Source organism: Carcharhinus amblyrhynchos, unplaced genomic scaffold (assembly GCF_965287045.1).
Source record: "Carcharhinus amblyrhynchos unplaced genomic scaffold, sCarAmb.v2.hapA scaffold_38, whole genome shotgun sequence".
In the NCBI taxonomy this organism is placed as follows: Eukaryota; Metazoa; Chordata; class Chondrichthyes; order Carcharhiniformes; family Carcharhinidae; genus Carcharhinus; species Carcharhinus amblyrhynchos.
Window position 1 is genome coordinate 10,303,382 of NW_027649779.1, and position 19,860 is coordinate 10,323,241.

General features: G+C 45.4%; 1 protein-coding gene across 1 annotated transcript in view; it reads right to left on the reverse strand.

The window, feature by feature from the left end:
- Positions 1–19,860, reverse strand: part of LOC145362487 (uncharacterized) — a 76,311-nt gene that overhangs the window by 11,490 nt on the left and 44,961 nt on the right. The window contains exons 6-7 of the mRNA XM_080218500.1: positions 16,780–16,795; positions 8,194–8,877 (exon numbers count right to left, since the gene is read on the reverse strand). Of these exons, the coding sequence (XP_080074626.1) occupies positions 8,194–8,877; positions 16,780–16,795 (700 nt within the window). The remainder of the gene's footprint in view (positions 1–8,193; positions 8,878–16,779; positions 16,796–19,860) is intronic.

A 19,860-nucleotide genomic window follows, 5' to 3' on the forward strand; every position in this document is an offset into this window, starting at 1 on the left:
GCAATGTGACTCTTATTATGTGAACAAACACTGTTTATGTTACACTCAGAGTCAGTCAGTGTTTTGCTGGGTTTTCTCTGTGCTCCATCTCCACTCTGATTGGACTGGAGCCTGTGTGTGTGGGTCATTGTTACACTGAGACTCTGTTATTATTGGACAAGCAGCAAGTCATCGTCACAATACTGGGCTGATTGACAGCGCCTTGGACCATTGGGAACAGGGGGCGGTGCTGGAGGACTGATCGGAGAGCACGGTCCTCCAACCAATCGGAGCGAAAGAGGGGCGGGCCCAGCTTTGACTGGAGCATGCGCAGTGTGAGTAATGGCGATGGAAAACGGTTTTTGTTTTGGGCTGGGAAATCTGTTAGAGGTGATTGGCGGTACGGAGAGAGCAATGGATCGCCGAGGTGGGTGAAAACGCTGCGTAAGCATGTGGTGAAAGTAGCAAACCGCGGAAGAGAGCTTCCCGGACTCAGTTTGTTCCGAGCAGGGCCGCAGCTCCTCAGGTTCGTCCCGGGTTAACGTTCGCCATCTTTATTGGGGGCAATATGCAGCGGTGCGCACGCGCGGCTGCCATGTTTGTAGAGGGCAAGATGTCATTGAATGGGAGGAGCTTGTTCCCCATTGTTCAGAATGGAGACAACTTGTCCATCAAACTGCATCAACCCTCTGAGTCCCAATGTCTCATTGATGAGGCAGAGCGGTGACAGGGAAGGAAAAATAAAGGGAAATAAAAACAGAAAATGCTGGAAAAGCTCAGCAGATCTGACAGCATCTGTGGAGAGAGAATAGAACGATGTCTCCACTCACATTGTCTGTACCTTTAAGACTTAATTACCTGTGTAAATTTGCATTCCAATCATTATTTTGGAAATTGAGTTTGTGTCTTTCTATGCCTTGTTTGTGGACAGAACTCCCACTCACCTGACGAAGGAGCAGCGCACAGAAAGCTAGTGGATTTTGCTACCAAATAAACCTATTGGACTTTAATCTGGTGCAGTGAGACTTCTGACTGTGTTTACCCCAGTCCAACACCGCCATCTCCACTTCAGAGAAAATAGAACCAAAGTTTCGAGACTGGATGACCCATAAAGCTTGTATATGTGTAAACAGAGCATGTAAACTTCGACACCTCCATGTACCTTTGTACACCTCTATCAATCTGCTTTGCTCCAAGGAGAACAACCCCAATTTATCCAAAAAAAAGGACACTGCAAGAAGGTAAAAGCGAAGGTAAGAGTTTTATAAATTTTCTTAAATAATTTAATTGGTGCTGGAAATGTCAGTCAGTGGGGTTAAGTGCTGCACTTGTGAAATGTGGGAGATCTGTGACGCTTCTTTACAGACGGCATGGATAGGTTGGAGCAGCAGTTGGATGCACTGAGGAGCATGAAGGTAGCAGAAACTGTCATAGACAGGAGCATTAGAAACTTCGTCACACCCAAGGTGCAGGCAGATAGATGGGTGATTGCTACAAGGGGCAGGCAGTCAGTGCAGGAATCCCCTATTTCCTCAAGTGAAGATACTAAATTGGGAGAAGGCTAATTACAGCAATCTTAGGCAGGAACTGCAGAATGTAGATTGGGAGCTGATGCTTGAGGGCAAATCAACATTTGGCATCTTATAGAGACACATAAGATAATGAAGGGGATAGATAGGGTAGAGGTAGAGAGATTCTTCCCCCTTAGAGTCTCTGGAATTCTCTGCCCGTTGAAGTGGTGGAGGCTACCTCGCTAAATATATTTAAGTTATGGGTACATAGGTTCCTGATAGACAGGGGAATTAAAGGTTATGGGGAGAAAGCGAGAAAGTGGAACTGATCCACTTCAGATCAGCCATGATCTTATTGAATGGCGGGGCAGGCTCGAAGGCTAGATGGCCTACTCCTGCTCCTATTTCTTATGTTCTGGAATGTGGGAGGCTTTTAAGCACAAGTTGATTGAAATTCAAGATTGGCATATTCCTGTAAGGATGAAACATAGAAGATAGGAGAAAGAGGAGGCCATTTGGCCCTTTGAGCCTGCCCTGCCATTCATTACAATTATCGCTGATCATCCATCTCAGTAGCCTCATCCTGCTTTCTCCCTATAACCTTTGATCCCATTGGCCCCTAGAGCTATATCCAGCCACCTCTTGAATACATTCAATGTTTTGGCATCAACTGCTTCCTGTGGTAATGAAGTCCACAGGCTCACCACTTTCTGGGTGAAGAAATGTCTCCTCATCTCCGTCCTAAATAGTCTATCCTGAATCCTCAGACTGTGACCCCCTGGTTCTGGACACCCCCACTATTGGGAGTATCCTCCCTGCATCTATCCCTGTCTAGTCCTGTTAAAATTTTATAAGTCTCTATGAGATCCCTCCTCATTTGTCTGAACTGCAGCAAAAACAATCCTAACCTAGTCAATCTCTCCTCGTATGTCAGTCCCGCCATTCCCGGAATCAGCCTGGTAAAACTTCGCTGCACTCCCTCGAGAGCAAGAACATCCTTCCTCAGAAAAGGAGACCAAAATGGCACACAACACTCTAGCTGTGGCCTCATCAAGGCTCTGTATAATTGCAACAACACATCCCTGCCCCTGTACGTTAGCTTTTACAGTGAAGGCCAACATGCCATTTGCCGTCTTTACTGCCTGCTGCACCTGCATGCTCACCTTCAGTGACTGGTGCACAAGGATAACCAGGTCCCGCTGCACACTCCCCTCTCCCAATTTACAGACATTCAGGTAGTAATCTGCCTTCTTGCTTTTGCTTCCAAAGTGAATAAGCTCACACTTATCCAAATTATCCTGCATCTGCCATTGATTAGCCCACTCACCCGACCTTTCCAGATCATTCTGAAGGATCTCTGCATCATAATTCACCCTTCCACCCAACTTGGTATCATCTGGAAAATCCATGGTGAGCCCCTGGACAATGTGGATCATTACCCACACCTTGGGAGTCTCCTATCGGCACAGGCAGACATCGGTGATGAAATTCAGCAGCGACTCCAATGCGCCAGTGCAGGCTTCGGACACATGAGGAACAGAGTGTTTGAAGCCTGAGACCTCAAATCCAGCACCGAGCTCATGGTGTACAGAGCAGCTGTAGTCTCTGTCCCTCTGTATCCAGCAGAAACATGGACAGTGAACAGCAGATACCTCAAATCCCTAGAGAGATGTCACCGTCATTGCCTCCACAAAATCCTGCAAATCCACTGGCAGGATAGGCATACCAATGTGAGTGTTCTGTCCCGGACCAATATCCCCAGTAGTGAGGCACTGATCACACTAGACCAGCTGCGATGGGCTGGCCAAATTGTCCTCAAGCCCCACACAAGACTCCCGAAACAAGTGCTGTACTCCAAGCTCCGCAATGACAAGCTGTTGGAGAAAATTCCTAAAGTTTGAGAAATTTTAAACCATTAGGCATTTCAGACACTACCAGCATTGAGTTAAATGATCCAGAAGCTAACAAGGGAACAGTCTACATATGCAAATGCAGTAAGAGATTTAAACAAGTAATTCTGATTTACTTGTAATTCAGAGATTTAAACAAGTAATTCTGGTTTACTTGTAATTCAGAGATTTAAACAAGTAATTCTGATTTAAACATGAATTTTCCAATTTTAACATGGATATTAGCTGTATTTTAAAAGCAAATGTAACCTTAAGCCAAAGGCAGGCTGCTGCAAGGCATGATGGTACAGGGATACTTACAGACAGGCTACATTCTTCAGAACAATGAAACCACAGAATTTGCCAGCATTGGTCAGGAAAGTTTCTAATAGAAAGGTTTTCAAAGCAGCTTCATGAATAGGATTCATTCACACTGTCCAGATAAGACAATGCCTTCTCAGACATGAAAATTTGCATTTGTCTGGTTGGCCAGTGGCAGAGTAAGAGCGAATGGGAACAGTAACTTTGATCTTTATAGCTAAGCGTCTGGGATTGCTAAGCAATAGGGGAAGTGGAGTCAGCAATAGGGGGAGGAAGCGTCTGGATTCCATGGACAAGTTACAGAATTGGCTAAAGTATATGACATATGGCTCTGATCTTCAGGTCGTCGTTGGTCACCGGTATAGTGCCAGAAGATTGGAGGTTAGCGAATGTTGTCCCATTGTTTAAGAAGGGGAACAGAGACTTCCCCGGGAATTATACACCGGTGAGTCTTACTTCTGTTGTGGGCAAGGTTTTAGAAAAAATTATTAGGGATAGGATTTATAGTTATTTGGAGAGTAATGAAATGATTAGAGATAGTCAGCACGGTTTTGTGGAGGGTAGGTCGTGCCTTACTAACCTTATTGAATTTTTTGAGAAAGTGACCAAAGAGGTGGATGGGGGTAAGGCAGTTGACGTGGTATATATGGACTTTAGTAAGGCGTTTGATAAGGTTCACCATGGAAGCCTTCTGCAGAAATTGCAGATGTATGGGATTGAGGGTGATTTAGGAAATTGGATTAGGAATTGGCTGGCGGATAGGAGACAGAGGGCGGTGGTTGATGGTAAGTATTCGTCATGGAGTTCAGTTACGAGTGGTGTGCCTCAGGGATCTGTTTTGGGGCCACTGCTGTTTGTAATTTTTATAAAAGATCTGGATGAGGGTATAGTTGGGTGGATTAGTAAATTTGCTGATGACACCAAAGTTGGAGGTGTGGTAGATAGTGAGGAAGGGTGTCTTAGTCTACAGGGAGACTTGGACATGTTGCAGAGCTGGGCTGAGAGGTGGAGGATGGAGTTTAATGCGGAAAAGTGTGAAGTAATTCACTTTGGCAGGAATAACGGATGTGTAGAGTATAGGGCTAACGGTAGGACTCTGAATAGTGTGGATGAACAGAGGGATCTAGGGGTATGTGTACATAGATCCCTGAAAGTTGGGAATCAAGTAGATAGGGTTGTTAGGAAGGCATACGGTGTCTTGGTGTTTATTGGTAGGGGGATTGAATTTAGGAGCCGCAGCATCATGTTGCAACTGTACACAACTCTGGTGCGGCCGTACTTGGAGTACTGTGTGCAGTTCTGGTCCCCACATTATAGGAAGGATGTGGAGGCTTTGGAGAGGGTGCAGAGGAGGTTTACCAGGATGTTGCCTGGTATGGAGGGGAGGTCCTATGAGGAGAGACTGAGGGATTTGAGGTTGTTTTTGTTAGAAAGAAGGCGGCTACGAGGGGACCTTATTGAAACATATAAGATGATGAGGTTTAGATAGGGTGGACAGTGATAGCCTTTTTCCTCGGATGGAGAAAGCTAGCATGAGGGGGCATAGCTTTAAATTACGGGGGGGTAGTTATAGAACGGATGTCAGGGGTAGGTTCTTTACCCAGAGGGTGGTGAGGGATTGGAATGCCCTGCCTGCTGCAGTTGTAAATGCGCCTAGTTTGGGGGCATTTAAGAGATCCGTGGATAGGTTTATGGATGGAAAGGGATTGGTTTAGGTTAGAGGGTCATTGTTTTTTATCTGGTCGGCGTAACATCGTGGGCCGAAGGGCCTGTTCTGCGCTGTAATGTTCTATGTAATTAATGATTTTTTTGGTATGGAAAATTATTGATTCACACCTAATGAAAGGCAAGAGAATTTGACAAGAAGAATGTATAATTAATTGATCTATCCTAAGCATTTTACGTCAGAGTTGTTGCAGAGATCAGGATGCTTCTCTTCTAGAGAGGTTTTACACTGTCCAATAATGTTTCCCTTCGATCGTTGGTCAAATAAAAGATAAATCTTTAAACTGGGACACTGGCTTTCGTGAGTCTTTGTATTGTCTGAAGGTTTTGGCAATACTTGGTTTCCAGTGTGTTGGGGGCAATGAACTCAGAAGAATCATTCAACATTCAAGGATTCAATCAACAGTTTATTGAGTTACCATTACCACCTGTTAGATTGTTGTTCTTTATCTGGGGTTGAGGTGACAACGAGAGAATTCTCAGTTATTCCAAATTCCTCCAGGCTACATTTAAAATTTCCAGATTTAACTGGTTTGAATAAATCCACAATTATAAACTAAAATAGACACAAGTTTCCGAGTGATTTAAAAACAAATCAACTGAGTGCTGAAAGGGTTAACTTTTGTACAGAGCCTAAAGGGGTGGGGAGTGAGCAGAAAAAAAACTTGGCTCGCAATTATGGCACTTTACATAATTTTAAAAAAACTTTTCCAACAAAACAAACTTGATTTTAAACTTCATTATTCATTTTTTGTTACATTCCTCAACCTAATTATTGTAATTTGATCAGTTATTGTCAGGGATGGATAACTTTTGTGCTTTATAAACTGATTCACTCATTTTGTTAATCAGAAGCCAGACTTCTTCATTCTTATCCTTATTTTCCTCTCCCACCACTCCCTCTGTTTTGGGGGAGGGTCGTGGGGATTCCAAATCTCATTTTATCATAAAAGTGAAATACTGCGGATGCTGGAATTTGAAACAAAAACACAAAATGCTGGAAAATCTCAGCAGGTCAGAAAGAATAGAGCCAATGTCTCGAATCTGAACCATCAAAATGGCTCCATTCTCGAACCATTTTATTGATTGGTTTTGTGTTCTGGGTTTCCAAATGGCAGGTAAGAGCCCTGTCCAGTCCCCACTCGAGCTCTGATTTTTCACTGGCCATTATGGGGGAAGATAATAACCGTCACAATCTACTCTCAGAGGGTCCGCTTTTCAGTCCAGTGCTACTTGGAGTATACCGTCACTTCACTGACTATCGGGACACAAATCAGTCACAGTTTTTAGCACAAATTTAGGATAAATTAATTTAAACAATGCCTGAGAATGCTTCTTAATTTCTTATCCAACTACCTACCACTGTTGATTGGTCAGACTCCCCTTTTTACAGTTCGGGTATCTCAGCCACTGAACGCCAGCCGGTCCTGGGATAAATTTAATTCCATCTCATTCCCAGTAAATATTCCCACCAGGTCCTCAGTTGGGGCCCTGCTCAGCAGCTTTAATGATCAGTAATTGCAGAAACTGAGCTGTCACAGGAACGTGGTCAGGACAGTCCAGTCCCATAATGCCTCACATTCAATCTGCACTCCTTCCATTATAACAGAATATATGTCTGTATGTAGCTGCCTCGGCCATGGTCAACCCCAACACTGCCTTCCTGAACTGCTACAATGCCTGTAAATACACCCACAGTGCTGTTAGGGAGTGATTTCCAGCTACACGTTCCAGACTTTCACTAACTGTAGGTGGATACCAGATTGATATATTCCATTCAACCACACCCAAGCTGAGTTATCCCAGTTTCATTATTGTCCAGAATAATATATTCACAATATCTTTAAAACAGGAATTAAACATTCCCATTTGATTTCAGGTACTAACATATTCTGTTAGTTTGTTCTTTATTGTCGATGTCAGGCTGGGGTTGTTCCCCTTGGAGCAAAGGAGGTTGAGGGGAGATTTGAACGAGGTGGACAAGATTCTGACAGGTTTAAATAAGGTGGACAAAGTAAAGTTGTTCCCATTCGCTGATGGGACAGGGACGAGGGGGACTCTGATTTAAAGTTTTGAGTCAGAGATGCAGGGGGAGGGATGTGAGGAAGAATATTTTGCTGCAGTGAGTTGTATTGACTTGGAACCCGCTCCCTATGAGGGTGGAGGGAGTGGAAACAATCTATTACAAAGGAAATTGGATGGAGATTTGGGGATTGGCGGGGGATGGTTTCGGACAGAAATGCTGATTACATATCTCTGACCTCCCTAACACCCCGTCACTCTGTGATCCTTATGAAATTTAAAACCAGGTATTCACAACAAGACTCAAAGAGCATCAGCCCACTGGAGGCAAAAAAAGAACAAAGAACAACACAGCACGGGAAACAGGCCCTTTGGCCCAACGAGCCCACGCCACCATTTCAACATTGTGAGTCCCCTCTTCCACCCATCCAAAGTCATGAGTCCTGCCAGTCCAGCAGAAAGAAACCCTCTGACTCTCTCCATTCACCAACCATGAGAATGAACAAAATGCAGTCCTGGATGTAACTGAGAGCTGAAACAGTAACAGCAGAATCCAATACTGAATATCACTCATGAACTTGTTGGTGTCTCAGCAGCTGGGATGAAACTCTGAATCCCTTCCCACACTGAGAGCAGGTGAATGGCCTCTCCCCCGTGTGAATTCGCTGGTGTCTCTGTAGGTGGGATGACTGAGTGAATCTCTCCCCACAATGAGAACAAGTGAACAGTCTCTCCCCAGTGTGAACTCGCTGGTGTCTCTGCAAGTCGGATAACTGGTTGAATCCCTTCCCACACTGAGAGCAGGTGAACGGCCTCTCCCCAGTGTGAACTCGCTGGTGTCTCTGCAGGTTGGATGACCGAGTGAATCCCTCCCCACACTGAGAGCAGGTGAACGGGCTCTCACCAGTGTGAATTCGCTGGTGTGTCTGCAGGTGGGATGACTGAGTGAATCCCTTCCCACACTGAGAGCAGGTGAACGGCCTCTCCCCAGTGTGAACTCGCTGGTGTCTCTGCAGGTTGGATGACCGAGTGAATCCCTCCCCACACTGAGAGCAGATGAACGGGCTCTCACCAGTGTGAATTCGCTGGTGTGTCTGCAGGTGGGATGACTGAGTGAATCCCTTCCCACACTGAGAGCAGGTGAACGGCCTCTCCCCAGTGTGAACTCGCTGGTGTCTCTGCAGGTTGGATGACCGAGTGAATCCCTCCCCACACTGAGAGCAGGTGAATGGGCTCTCCCCAGTGTGAATTCGCTGGTGTGTCTGCAGGCTGGATGACCAACTGAATCCCTCCCCACAGTGAGAGCAGGTGAATGGCCTTTCTCCAGTGTGAACTCGCTGGTGTGACTGCAGGTGGGGGAACCGAATGAATCCCTTCCCACACTGAGAGCAGGTGAACGGCCTCTCCCCAGTGTGGATGCGCCGATGAGTCTCCAACAGAGAGGGGACACTGTATCTCTTTCCACAGTCCGCACATTTCCATGGTTTATCCATGGTGCAGGTTTTCCTGCCTCTCACTTGGGGACAATCAGGTGAAGACTCACCCGCACACAGAACAGTCTCTCCCCGCTGTGAATGGTGTGATATTTATTCAGGCTGTGTAACTGGTTAAAGCTCTTCACTCAGTGCTCTGGAACACTCTCACTTGAATGTGGAAGTGTGTTGATGCTTTTCCAGTCACACTGATGTTTAAAATCTTTTCAAATCTCCTTCCAGATTCAATGGTTGATGATATTCAGGTTCCAAGGAATATGACTCTGCCAGATCAGGACCTGACATTTGAGATTTCAGCCTGTGATTCCTCTTTCAATATCCTGTAAAACAAGTTGACACAAGTTATCAGTGGCAGTACAGAATCGAAATTCAGAACAGACAATTCTACTTTCTATGGAAATGTTTTCCTCTCGTTCCTCAAAAGCTGTGAATCTCCATCCCACACATTCTCCCTCCATTCTCACTCTGCTGTATCTAATATTCACCCTCCCAATTCCCCTGAAGGTGCTGATTGAGGCTGATTGACAGATCCATGCTCACTGCTTCCTGTCCTGGACACACAGAGAGCTGAAAATCTCGATGCAGGCTGCCAGACAGATCTATGCACATATGACTGGACTAAAAATGTGTGGAACGTAAGACTGAATTCACTTCCTTTTTCTTCAGTTGGTGCAAGTCCCCAATTTCCCCGAGAATGAGAAAAGAAATGGAAAGGGAGAAACATTGATTTCCTCCCAGATGTTGCACAGAGGAGGAAGTTTCTTTCTGAAGCTCATTGGCCAACTTCCACATTACAACTCTCTCTCTCAAAGACATTGACATCCTTTGCTCCCTCAGCTTGACACATTTATTAGTCTGGCTAAAAGGATGGTCTCTTTCCTAATGTTCACAATTAAAGGGCTGGTTTCCCTAGGGGATGGCTGACATTTAAGAGAATAATAAATTATTAGAGGATAGAGATATGCCGAGTGTTGTTATATTGTGGATCTGATATACTATTTATGGTTCTGTAACAAAGTACATTTATTATTTCTCATCTTGTAATGAGACACTGTCGCTCTGTTATATATTTCCACTCATCGAGTCATTACAACACAGAAAGAATCCATTCAGTAACTCAAGACCATGTCGACTTCTGTCAAACAATCCAGTCAGTCTCATTCCCCTTTTATATTCCCTTTCCCCTGCAAGTTTATTTCCTTCATGTGCCCATCTAATTTACACAGACATTGACCCAATCCAGGAATCGAACCAGGTCTCTGATGCAGTGAAACAACAGGGCTAACTACTATGTTGCAAGGACAATTAGGGATGGACAATAAATGCTGGCCCAGCCAGTAACTCCCACATCCCCATGGACAAATAATAAACTCCTGGAGACTCCAGTCCAATCCGGGAGAGTTGGTAACTGGTCCAGACTCACAGCGCATGCGCCCTGTTGTACATTGTTCCTATAAAGATGGCGGCCGGTAATCCGGGCCTGGAGCCGCTCAGCTCCGACTCTATTCGGTGCCCGATTGAAACGGTACCGGGAACATATTACCTGGATTGAGGTATCCACAAGGTGTTTATGAAGCCTCCCAGCCCACTCCGCTGCTTCTCTCCCTCCCCGGTCACCCAGCGGCTCCATTACTGAACCTCACTCCATTGTTTCTCTCCGGCTCCAGTCACAGCCCGGAATACGCATGCTCCGGTCGGAGTGCCGACACTGCGCATGTCCCAGTCAGAGCCGGGTAGCGCGCTTGCGCAACGATTGTAGTAATGTGGATAGGGCACATTCTCGCCCGCAGAGCATGTTGGGTAATCGCCTCGCCATTCAAACGCATGTTGTTCAACAGAAAATACGATATGCCAACTTTAAGGGCGTTCAAATGGTCAGTGGATAGGCATATGGATAACATGGGAATAGTTTAGGTTAGAGGGTCATTAGATTGGTTCCACTGGTTGGCGCAACATCGAGGGCTGGAGGGCCTGTACTGCGCTGTAATGTTCTATGTTCTATGATTATGATTGGTACCATTAGGCCAAGGTTCAAATGTGTTACATCAATTTATTTGGCAACTAAGCAGCATAGGCCTTCCAGCACACTTCTGTCCCGGGTGTGATGGAGTACAATGTTAGCAAGTGTGAGGTTATCCACTTTGGCAGAAATGATAGTAGGAGGGATTATTATTTAAAGGGCGACAAGCTGCAGCATGCTACGGTGCAGAGGGACCTGGGGGTCCTTGTGCATGCATCGCAAAAACCCAGTCCACAGGTGCAGCAGGTGATCAAGAAGGCAAATGGTATACTGGCCTTTATGGCGAGGGGGATAGAATATAAAAGCAGGGAGGTCTTGCTGTAACTGTACAGGGTACTGGTGAGGTCGCAGCTGGAGTACTGTGTGCAGTTTTGGTCGCCGCACTTGCGGAAGGATATATTGGCCTTGGAGGGAGTGCAGAGGAGGTTCACTAGGCTGATACCAGAGATGAGGGGGTTGGACTATGAGGAGAGACTGAATAGACTGGGTCTGTACTTGTTGGAGTTTTGAAGGATGAGGGGGAATCTTATAGAGACGTATAAGATAATGAAAGGGATGGATAGGGTAGAGGTAGAGAGTTTCTTCCTGCTTAGAAAGGATAGCAGGACTCGAGGGCACAGCCTCAAGTTAAGGGGGGGCGCAGTTTAGATCGGAGTTGAGGATGAACTTCTTCACTCAAAGGGTGGTGAATCTCTGGAATTCTCTGCCCGTTGAAGTGGTGGAGGCTACCTCGCTGAATATGTTTAAGTCACGGGTAGATAGGTTTCTGATAGACAAGGGAATTAAGGGTTATGGGGAGAAAGCGGGAAAGTGGAACTGATCCACTTCAGATCAGCCATGATTTTATTGAATGGCGGGGCAGGCTCGAAGGGCTAGATGGCCTACTCCTCCTCCTAGTTCTTATGTGTGACTGACAACGTAACAATCACCTGCATTTCGATGTGAACTCGTTGGGGTGAACAAGTGATTGTGCCATCATAGACAGAACAGACTGAGCGAATCAGTTTACACATTAAGCTGGGAAATAATTTTTTGATGGTGGGATTTAATCCAAAGGTTTACAGCTCAGATGGGAATCTCAAAAATTGGGCAAAAAATGCTGGCCTCGCCAGCAATGCTCACACCCCATGAATTATTATTATTATTATTATTTTAAAATAGTTCCTTTTGAAGGGCTCTCCCTCTCCCTGTCTCCTTCCTCAGAGCATCAAACTTAACGGAAAAGCGTAAAGCTACACAAAGGTGAGTGGCAGGTCAGATGATTGGCTGGAATATAAAGAACAGCAGAGAATGGCTAAAAGGTTAATTGGAAGAAAAACATTTGAGTATGAGAGGAAGTTAGCTGCTAATGTGAAAATGAACAAGAGTTTCTATAGGTATTATTAGAGGAGGAAAGATATTTTGGCCTTGGAGGGAGTGCAGAGGAGGTTTACTAGGCTGATACTGGAGTTGAGGGGGTTGAGCTATGAGGAGAGGCTGAATAAACTAGGCTTGTACTCGTTAGAGTTTAGAAGAATGAGGGGAGATCTCATTGAGACGTATAAGATGATGAATGGGATGGATAGGATAGAGGTGGAGAGACTCTTCCCGCTCAAAAAAGACAGTAGGACTAGGGGGCACAGCCTCAAGATAAAGGGGGGGTGCGGTTTAGAACGGAGTTGAGGAGGAACTTCTTCACTCAAAGGGTGGTGAATCTCTGGAATTCTCTGCCCGTTGAAGTGGTGGAGGCTACCTCGCTAAATATTTTTAAGACGCGGGTTGATGGGTTTTTAATAAGAGAGGGGATTAAGGGCTATGGGGAGAGGGCGGGAAAGTGGAACTGAGCCACGACAGATCAGCCATGATCTTATTGAATGATGGGGCAGGCTCGAAGGGCTGCTCCTATTATGTTCTTATGTTCTTATAAAGTGAGGATTGGCTCTCTAAAGCATGGGGAATAATAGTAGATAATAAATGGCTGTTGAAATAAACAAATCTTTGCTTCTGTCTTCACTATAGAAAATACAAAACCAGCCAGTGCTAGCTGTAAATCAGGAGGTGGAAGGGAGAGAGGAACTAGGAGAAATTACACTGATGTGGGAAGCTGTACTAAGCAAACTGATGGAGCTACGGCTGCCAAGTCTCTGGGTCAGGATGGATTTCACCCCAGCATCTTAAGAAGGTGGTTAATGAGACAGTGACAGTAAATTTATTGGTGTTAATTTTCAAAGTTTCCTAGATTCTGGACAGGCTCCATCAGACTGGAAAGTAGCAATTATAAGCCTGCTAATTCAAGAACAGATGGTGGCATAAGACAGGAAATTTAGGCCAATTAGATAGTCATCTTTTGTGGGGAAGATGCTAGAACCAATCATTAAAGAGGTTATAGCTGGCCACTTTGATAAACTGAAGGTAATCAAGAAGGGTTAGCATAGAACATAGAACATTACAGCACAGTACAGGCCCTTCGGCCCTCGATGTTGTGCCGACCAGTGGAACCAATCTAATGACCCTCTAACCTAAACTATTCCAATGTTATCCATATGCCTATCCACTGACCATTTGAGTGCCCTTAAAGTTGGCGAGTCCACAACTGCTGCAGGCAGGGCATTCCACACCCTTACTACCCTCTGAGTAAAGAACCTACCTCTGACATCCGTCCTATAGTTACCACCCCTCAATTTAAAGCTATGTCCCCTCGTGTTAGCCATCACCAATCGAGGAAAAAGGCTCTCACTGTCCACCCTATCTAACCCTCTGATCATCTTGTATGCCTCAATTAGGTCACCTCTTAACCTCCTTCTCTCTAACGAAAACAACCTCAAGTCCCTTAGCCTTTCCCCATAAGATCTTCCCACCATACCAGGCAACATCCCGGTAAACCTCCTCTGCACCCCTTCCAATGCCTCCACATCTTTCTTATAACACGGCGACCAGAACATAGAACATTACAGCGCAGAACAGGCCCTTCGGCCCACGATGTTGCGCCGACCAGTTTTTTAAAAAAAAAACACTGACCCACTAATCTAAACCAATCCCTTTTCGTCCATAAACCTATCCACAGATCTCTTAAACGCCCCCAAACTAGGCGCATTTACAACCGCAGCAGGCAGGGCATTCCAATCCCTCACCACCCTCTGGGTAAAGAACCTACCCCTGACATCCGTCCTATAACTACCCCCCCTTAATTTAAAGCCATGCCCCCTCATGCTAGCTTTCTCCATCCGAGGAAAAAGGCTATCACTATCCACCCTATCTAAACCTCTAATCATCTTATATGTTTCAATAAGATCCCCTCTTAGCCTCCTTCTTTCCAGCGAAAATAACCCCAAATCCCTCAGTCTCTCCTCATAGGACCTCCCCTCCATACCAGGCAACATCCTGGTAAACCTCCTCTGCACCGTCTCCAAAGCCTCCACGTCCTTCCTGTAATGTGGGGACCAGAACTGCACACAGTACTCCAAGTGCGGCTGCACCAGAGTTTTGTACAGTTGCAACATGACCTCACGGCTCCGAAATTCAATCTGTCTGCCAATAAAAGCTAACACACCATATTAGTGAGAGACAACATGGTTTTGTGAAGGGGAGGTCGTGTCTCATGAGCTTGAGCAAGTTTTTTGAGGAAGTGATGAAGATGATTGATGAGGGTAGGGCAGTGGATGTTGTCTACATGGACTTCAGTAAGGCCTTTGACAAGGTCCCTCATGGCAGACCTTGTGCAGAAGGTGAAGTCAATCGGGATCAGAGGTGAGCTGGCAAGGTGGATACAAAACTGGCTCGGTCATAGAAGACAGAGGGTAACAGTGGAAGGGTGTGTTTCTGAATGGAGGGCTGTGACAAGTGGCATTCTTCAGGGATCAGTGCTGGGACCTTTGTTGTTTGTAACATATATATATATATACATGATTTGGAGGAAAATGTAACTGGATTGATTAGTAAGTTTGCCAAAGATTGGCAGATTTGCAGATAGCGATCAGGACCATCAGAGGATGTAGATCAGTTGGAGACTTGGGCGGAGAGATGGCAGATGGAGTTTAATCCGGACAAATGTGAGGTTAATGCATTTTGGAAGGTCTAATACAGACAGGAAATATACAGTAAATGGCAGAACCCTTCAGAGTATTGATAGGCAGAGGGATCTGGGTGTACAGGTACACAGGTCACTGAAAGCGGCAATGCAGATGGAGAAGGTAGTCAAGAAGGCATACAGCATGCTTGCCTTCATCGGCCGGGATATTGAGTTTAAAAATTGGCAAGTCATGTGGCAGCTTTATAGAGTCTTAGTTAGGCCGCATTTGGAATATAGTGTTCAATTCTGGTCGCCACACTACCAGAAGGGTGTGGAGGTTTTGGAGAGGGTACAGAAAAGATTTACCAGGATGTTGCCCTGGTATGGAGGACATTAGCTATGAGGAGAGGTTGGAGAAACTTGGTTTGTTCTCACTGGAGCGACAGAGGTTGAGGGGAGACCTGATAGAAGTCTACAAGATTATGAGAGGCATGGACAGAGTGGATAGTCAGAAGCTTTTTCCCAGGGTGGAAGAGTCAATTACTAGGGGCATAGGTTTAAAGTGTGAGGGGCAACGTTTAAAGGAGATGTACAAACAAGTTTTGTTTTACACAGAGGATGGTGGGTGCAATACAGCACAGAAACAGGCCCTTCATCACTTCTGATCCAGGCGAACCAGCTGATCCCAATTGCCTGCATTTGGCCCATATCCTTGTAATCCTTTCAACTGGAACCAGCTGGGAGAACAGCGTGGGCCAGAAATGGTGAAAGGCCTGTTTCTGTGCTGTATTGCTCTATGACTGTTCGCTAAAAGGGTACCTTCAAGCCAGTTCACCTAACATTTTTTGCAGGGTAAATATGAGAAGCCAGTCTCTTTCTCAAAAGGCAGTGGAAGCAGAGCCTTTGAGCATTTTTAAAGCAGAGCTAATTAAATCCTCAGTGAGAGGGTGAGAGATTAGAATGGGAAGCGGGAATGTGGAGTCGAGGTTACAACCAGATTGTAATCCTTTCCATCCATGTTTGGGCGGCACAGTGGGTTAGCACTGCTGCTTCACAGCTCCTGGGTCCGATTCCCGGCTCGGGTCACTGTCTGTGTGGAGTTTGCACATTCTCCTCGTGTCTGCGTGGGTTTTCTCCGGGTGCTCCGGTTTCCTCCCAAAGATGTGCGGGTTAGGTTGATTGGCCATGCTAAGAAATTGCCCCTTAGTGTCCAGGGATGTGTAGGTTAGAGGGATTAGTGGGTATAATATGTAGGGATATGGGGGTAGGGCCTGGGTGGGATTGTGTTCGGGACAGACTCGATGGGCCGAAGGGCCTCTCTCTGCACTGTAGGGTTCTATGATTTTTCAATATGATGAAATCTTTGCTGAATCAACACAATTTTGGAAAATTAAAACCAATGCACCAACTATCACATTAGCCTCTCCTCAGGGTGAAGTCCATGTCGACCAGAGAATTTGTCATCCCACTTCCCAAACAATTTGCTCAATACCACTTTCCTGGCATCCGGAATTCTCTGATTTCTTTCACTTGGTGATTACAGATATTTCTGGGCAGTTACTTGTTTCCTCTGTAGAGAAGATGGGTTCAAAATACCTGCTCAATTCACCCACCGTAGCCCTACTTTCCACTAACAGTTCCCCAGATGCATTTTCTGTAGGTCCAATGCTCACTTTGTTCGCTCTTTTCTGATTAAAATATTTATAGAAACCCTTATTTCCTGCCTTTATATTACTGGCTCAATTTCTCTTTTTACTCTAGTTTTTCCATCCTTATCAATCTTTTTATTTCTCGTTGATATTCTTTCCAATCTTCTCACCTGCCACTCAACTTTGCACAAATGTATGCTTTTTTCTTTAAGTTTAATACAGACTTTAACTTTTTTAGTCAGCCACAAATGATGCACCTTTTCTGTGAATATTTTTCTCATTGAGATGTGTCTACTCTATGTATCCCGAAATATTGTTTTAGATGTCTGTTACCGAACATTCCTTGCTCTACCCAATTAAGTACATTGGACCTGGGTTCACTGTCCATGTGGAGTCTGTATGTTCTCCCCGTGTCTGCGTGGGTTTCCTCCGTCTGCTCCAGTTTCCTCCCACTGTCCGAATGACGTGCTGGTTAGGGTGCATTGGCCGTGCTAAATTCTCCCTCAGTGTACCCAAACAGGCCCCGGAGTGTGGCGACTAAGGGATTTTTCCAGTAATTTAAATGTAAGCCTACTTGTGACAATAATAAAAACACTTTAAGCTTTAATAATCACCCTTATTTCCCTCAAACCGAGTGTAAAATTCTCTTATGGAATTGGAGGATCGGCAGGCAGAAAACTCGAACCAAACATCACGTCTGGCAAAGTCATTCAGTTCATTAGGAGCTGAATATCTTCGGTGTTTGAACGTGAAAGGAGAAATATTTGTCTGTTCTGCCTGCGGGCAAAGATTTTAAACATCAGTGTGACTGGAAAAGCATCAAGACAAAAATACTCCTGAGTGAGAGTGTTCCAGTGCACTGAGTGTGGAGAGAGCTTTAGCCAGTTACACAGCCTGAAAAAACATCACAGCGTTCACAGCAGGGTGAAATTATTGTGCGTGTGTCTGTGCGCGAGGCTTCAACCAATCATCGAACCTGGAGAAACACAAGGGCACCAGCACCATGGAGAAACCATGGAAATGTGTGGAGTGCGGGAAGGGATTTGGTTTCCCGTCACAATTGGAAGTTCATCAGCGCAGTCACACTGGGGAGACACCATTCACCTGCCTGGTGTGTGGGAAGGGATTCACCCATTCATATAACCTTCTGACACACCAACAGGTTCACACTGGGGAGAGACCGTTCACCTGCCCTGTGTGTGGGAAGGGATTCACCCATTCATACAACCTACTGACACACCAGCAAGTTTACACTGGGGAGAGACCATTCACCTGGTCTGGTGTGTGGGAAGGGATTCACCCATTCATATAAACTTCTGACACACCAACAGGTTCACACTGGGGAGAGGCTGTTCACCTGCCCTGTGTGTGGGACGGGATTCACCCATTCATATAACCTACTGTAAGCAACAAGTAAAGATGCTGTTAACACATATATCTGTACACCATAGCAAAATAGCCTAAAGTTAGGTAGACTGGATATAGTCAGGCACATTGCTAACCCACATTATGGGAACAACTGTGATTTTAGTCACAAACACAGGACATAAAATTCGCTGCTGCTAACAGAGCAATAGTCAGGGACAATAAAGAGACTGCCTGTGGTGTAGGAATAACACCAGATGTGTGGTGTGCAGTGAAGCATACACCACATCCTGAAGGAATGTACAAGGTCCAGGTTGTAAAAACAAATGGTATGAAAGATGTGTTGTTTCTACAACTGAGCATAAAAGGGGGAAAAAGGTCACTGAGATAGTCGGGACAGCAGTGATTAAGTTGGCAAAAGACTGATTACCGCTGATCTGAACTGGACATGTAACAGTGTTAGGTAAGACGGATGAGTTTACTAATGCACTCTTGTGATAACAGGAGACATGGTTAGATGGGGAGTAGACGGGATGGAAACTTGGGGCACCTCGAGCCAATAGGGGAATGACAACACATAGATGGGACAGGGACCACCAATTAGGGGAGAACAACACATTGCAAAGCCATCACAATGCTTGTAAAAAAAAGTATAAAAATGTGCTGCAAATCGATGTAAGGTGTGCCTATTTTTTGGACACCCGGTCTTGCAAGAACATTAAATAAAATATCTTCCTCCTTCGGAACTTGACTCGACTAAAATTGTTTGACTGTGAGCTGCGTTTCTCACACTACTGACACACCAGCGAGTTCACACTGGGGAGAGACTGTTCACCTGCTCTGTGTGTGGGAAAGGATTCACCCATTCATATAACCGACTGACACACCAGCGAGTTCACACTGGGGAGAGACTGTTCACCTGCTCTGTGTGTGGGAAAGGATTCACCCATTCATATAACCGACTGACACACCAGCGAGTTCACACTGGGGAGAGGCTGTTCACCTGCTGTGTGTGTGGGAAAGGATTCACCCATTCATATAACCGACTGACATGCCAGCAAGTTCACACTGGGGAGAGACTGTTCACCTGCTGTGTGTGTGGAGCTCTGAAAGGTCGATCTGGGGGTGGATCATACAGCAGGAACAGAACTTCATTCCTGACGCAGTCCCTCATGCTGAGAGGGACACACAGCACTTGGGTCTTTTTCGTCACTTTTCACTGTGTGGGTGCATCCTGAGGTGTGTAAGAAATGTGTCCCAGTCGCTCTTTTCCATGGTTCAGAGCTCCTAGACGTGGAACAGAAGCTCCTTCTTAACTGTGTTTAGAGTCAGGAAGAATAACAGTGAATGCTGGTAATGTGCTGCTAAATTGGTGTAAAACTGGAACCTGTTCCTGACTGAGAGTGAAACGGCAGGTTTCGATTTCCAGACTATTTTAAATCTGTTTGTGTCAGTGCCGGATCATTGAAATAGAAATCAGCTCAAAGTAGAGTGGCTGAAATCTGCATTATAATCAGAGCTGGAGGATTTCGGAGGAGCTGTTAACTGCTGGGATAATTAGACAACAGTTTGATTCCCAGGTAGGGAAGGAGTTCAGAGTGTGTCCAGGAATTCCATGATTTATTGATCATGCTTCCCACATACTGTCCTCTTAAATAAACCTCACTCCTATCAGCCTTTAACCATTGTCTACAGAACAGAGGGAAGAGTGCAGCTGTGCCTGCTCCTTTAACTGGACGCTGAGCAGCATCAGAGCCCCGACTGCCCCTTTAAGAATGAATATTGTGTTCAGCTGAAGATTCCTGTAGTTTTCTGGGTGAGCTCCTCATTTTGATCATTCTCAGTGATCTTTGGGTGTGTGAACCTGTTCTCACTCACTTAATATCTCTCACTTAACA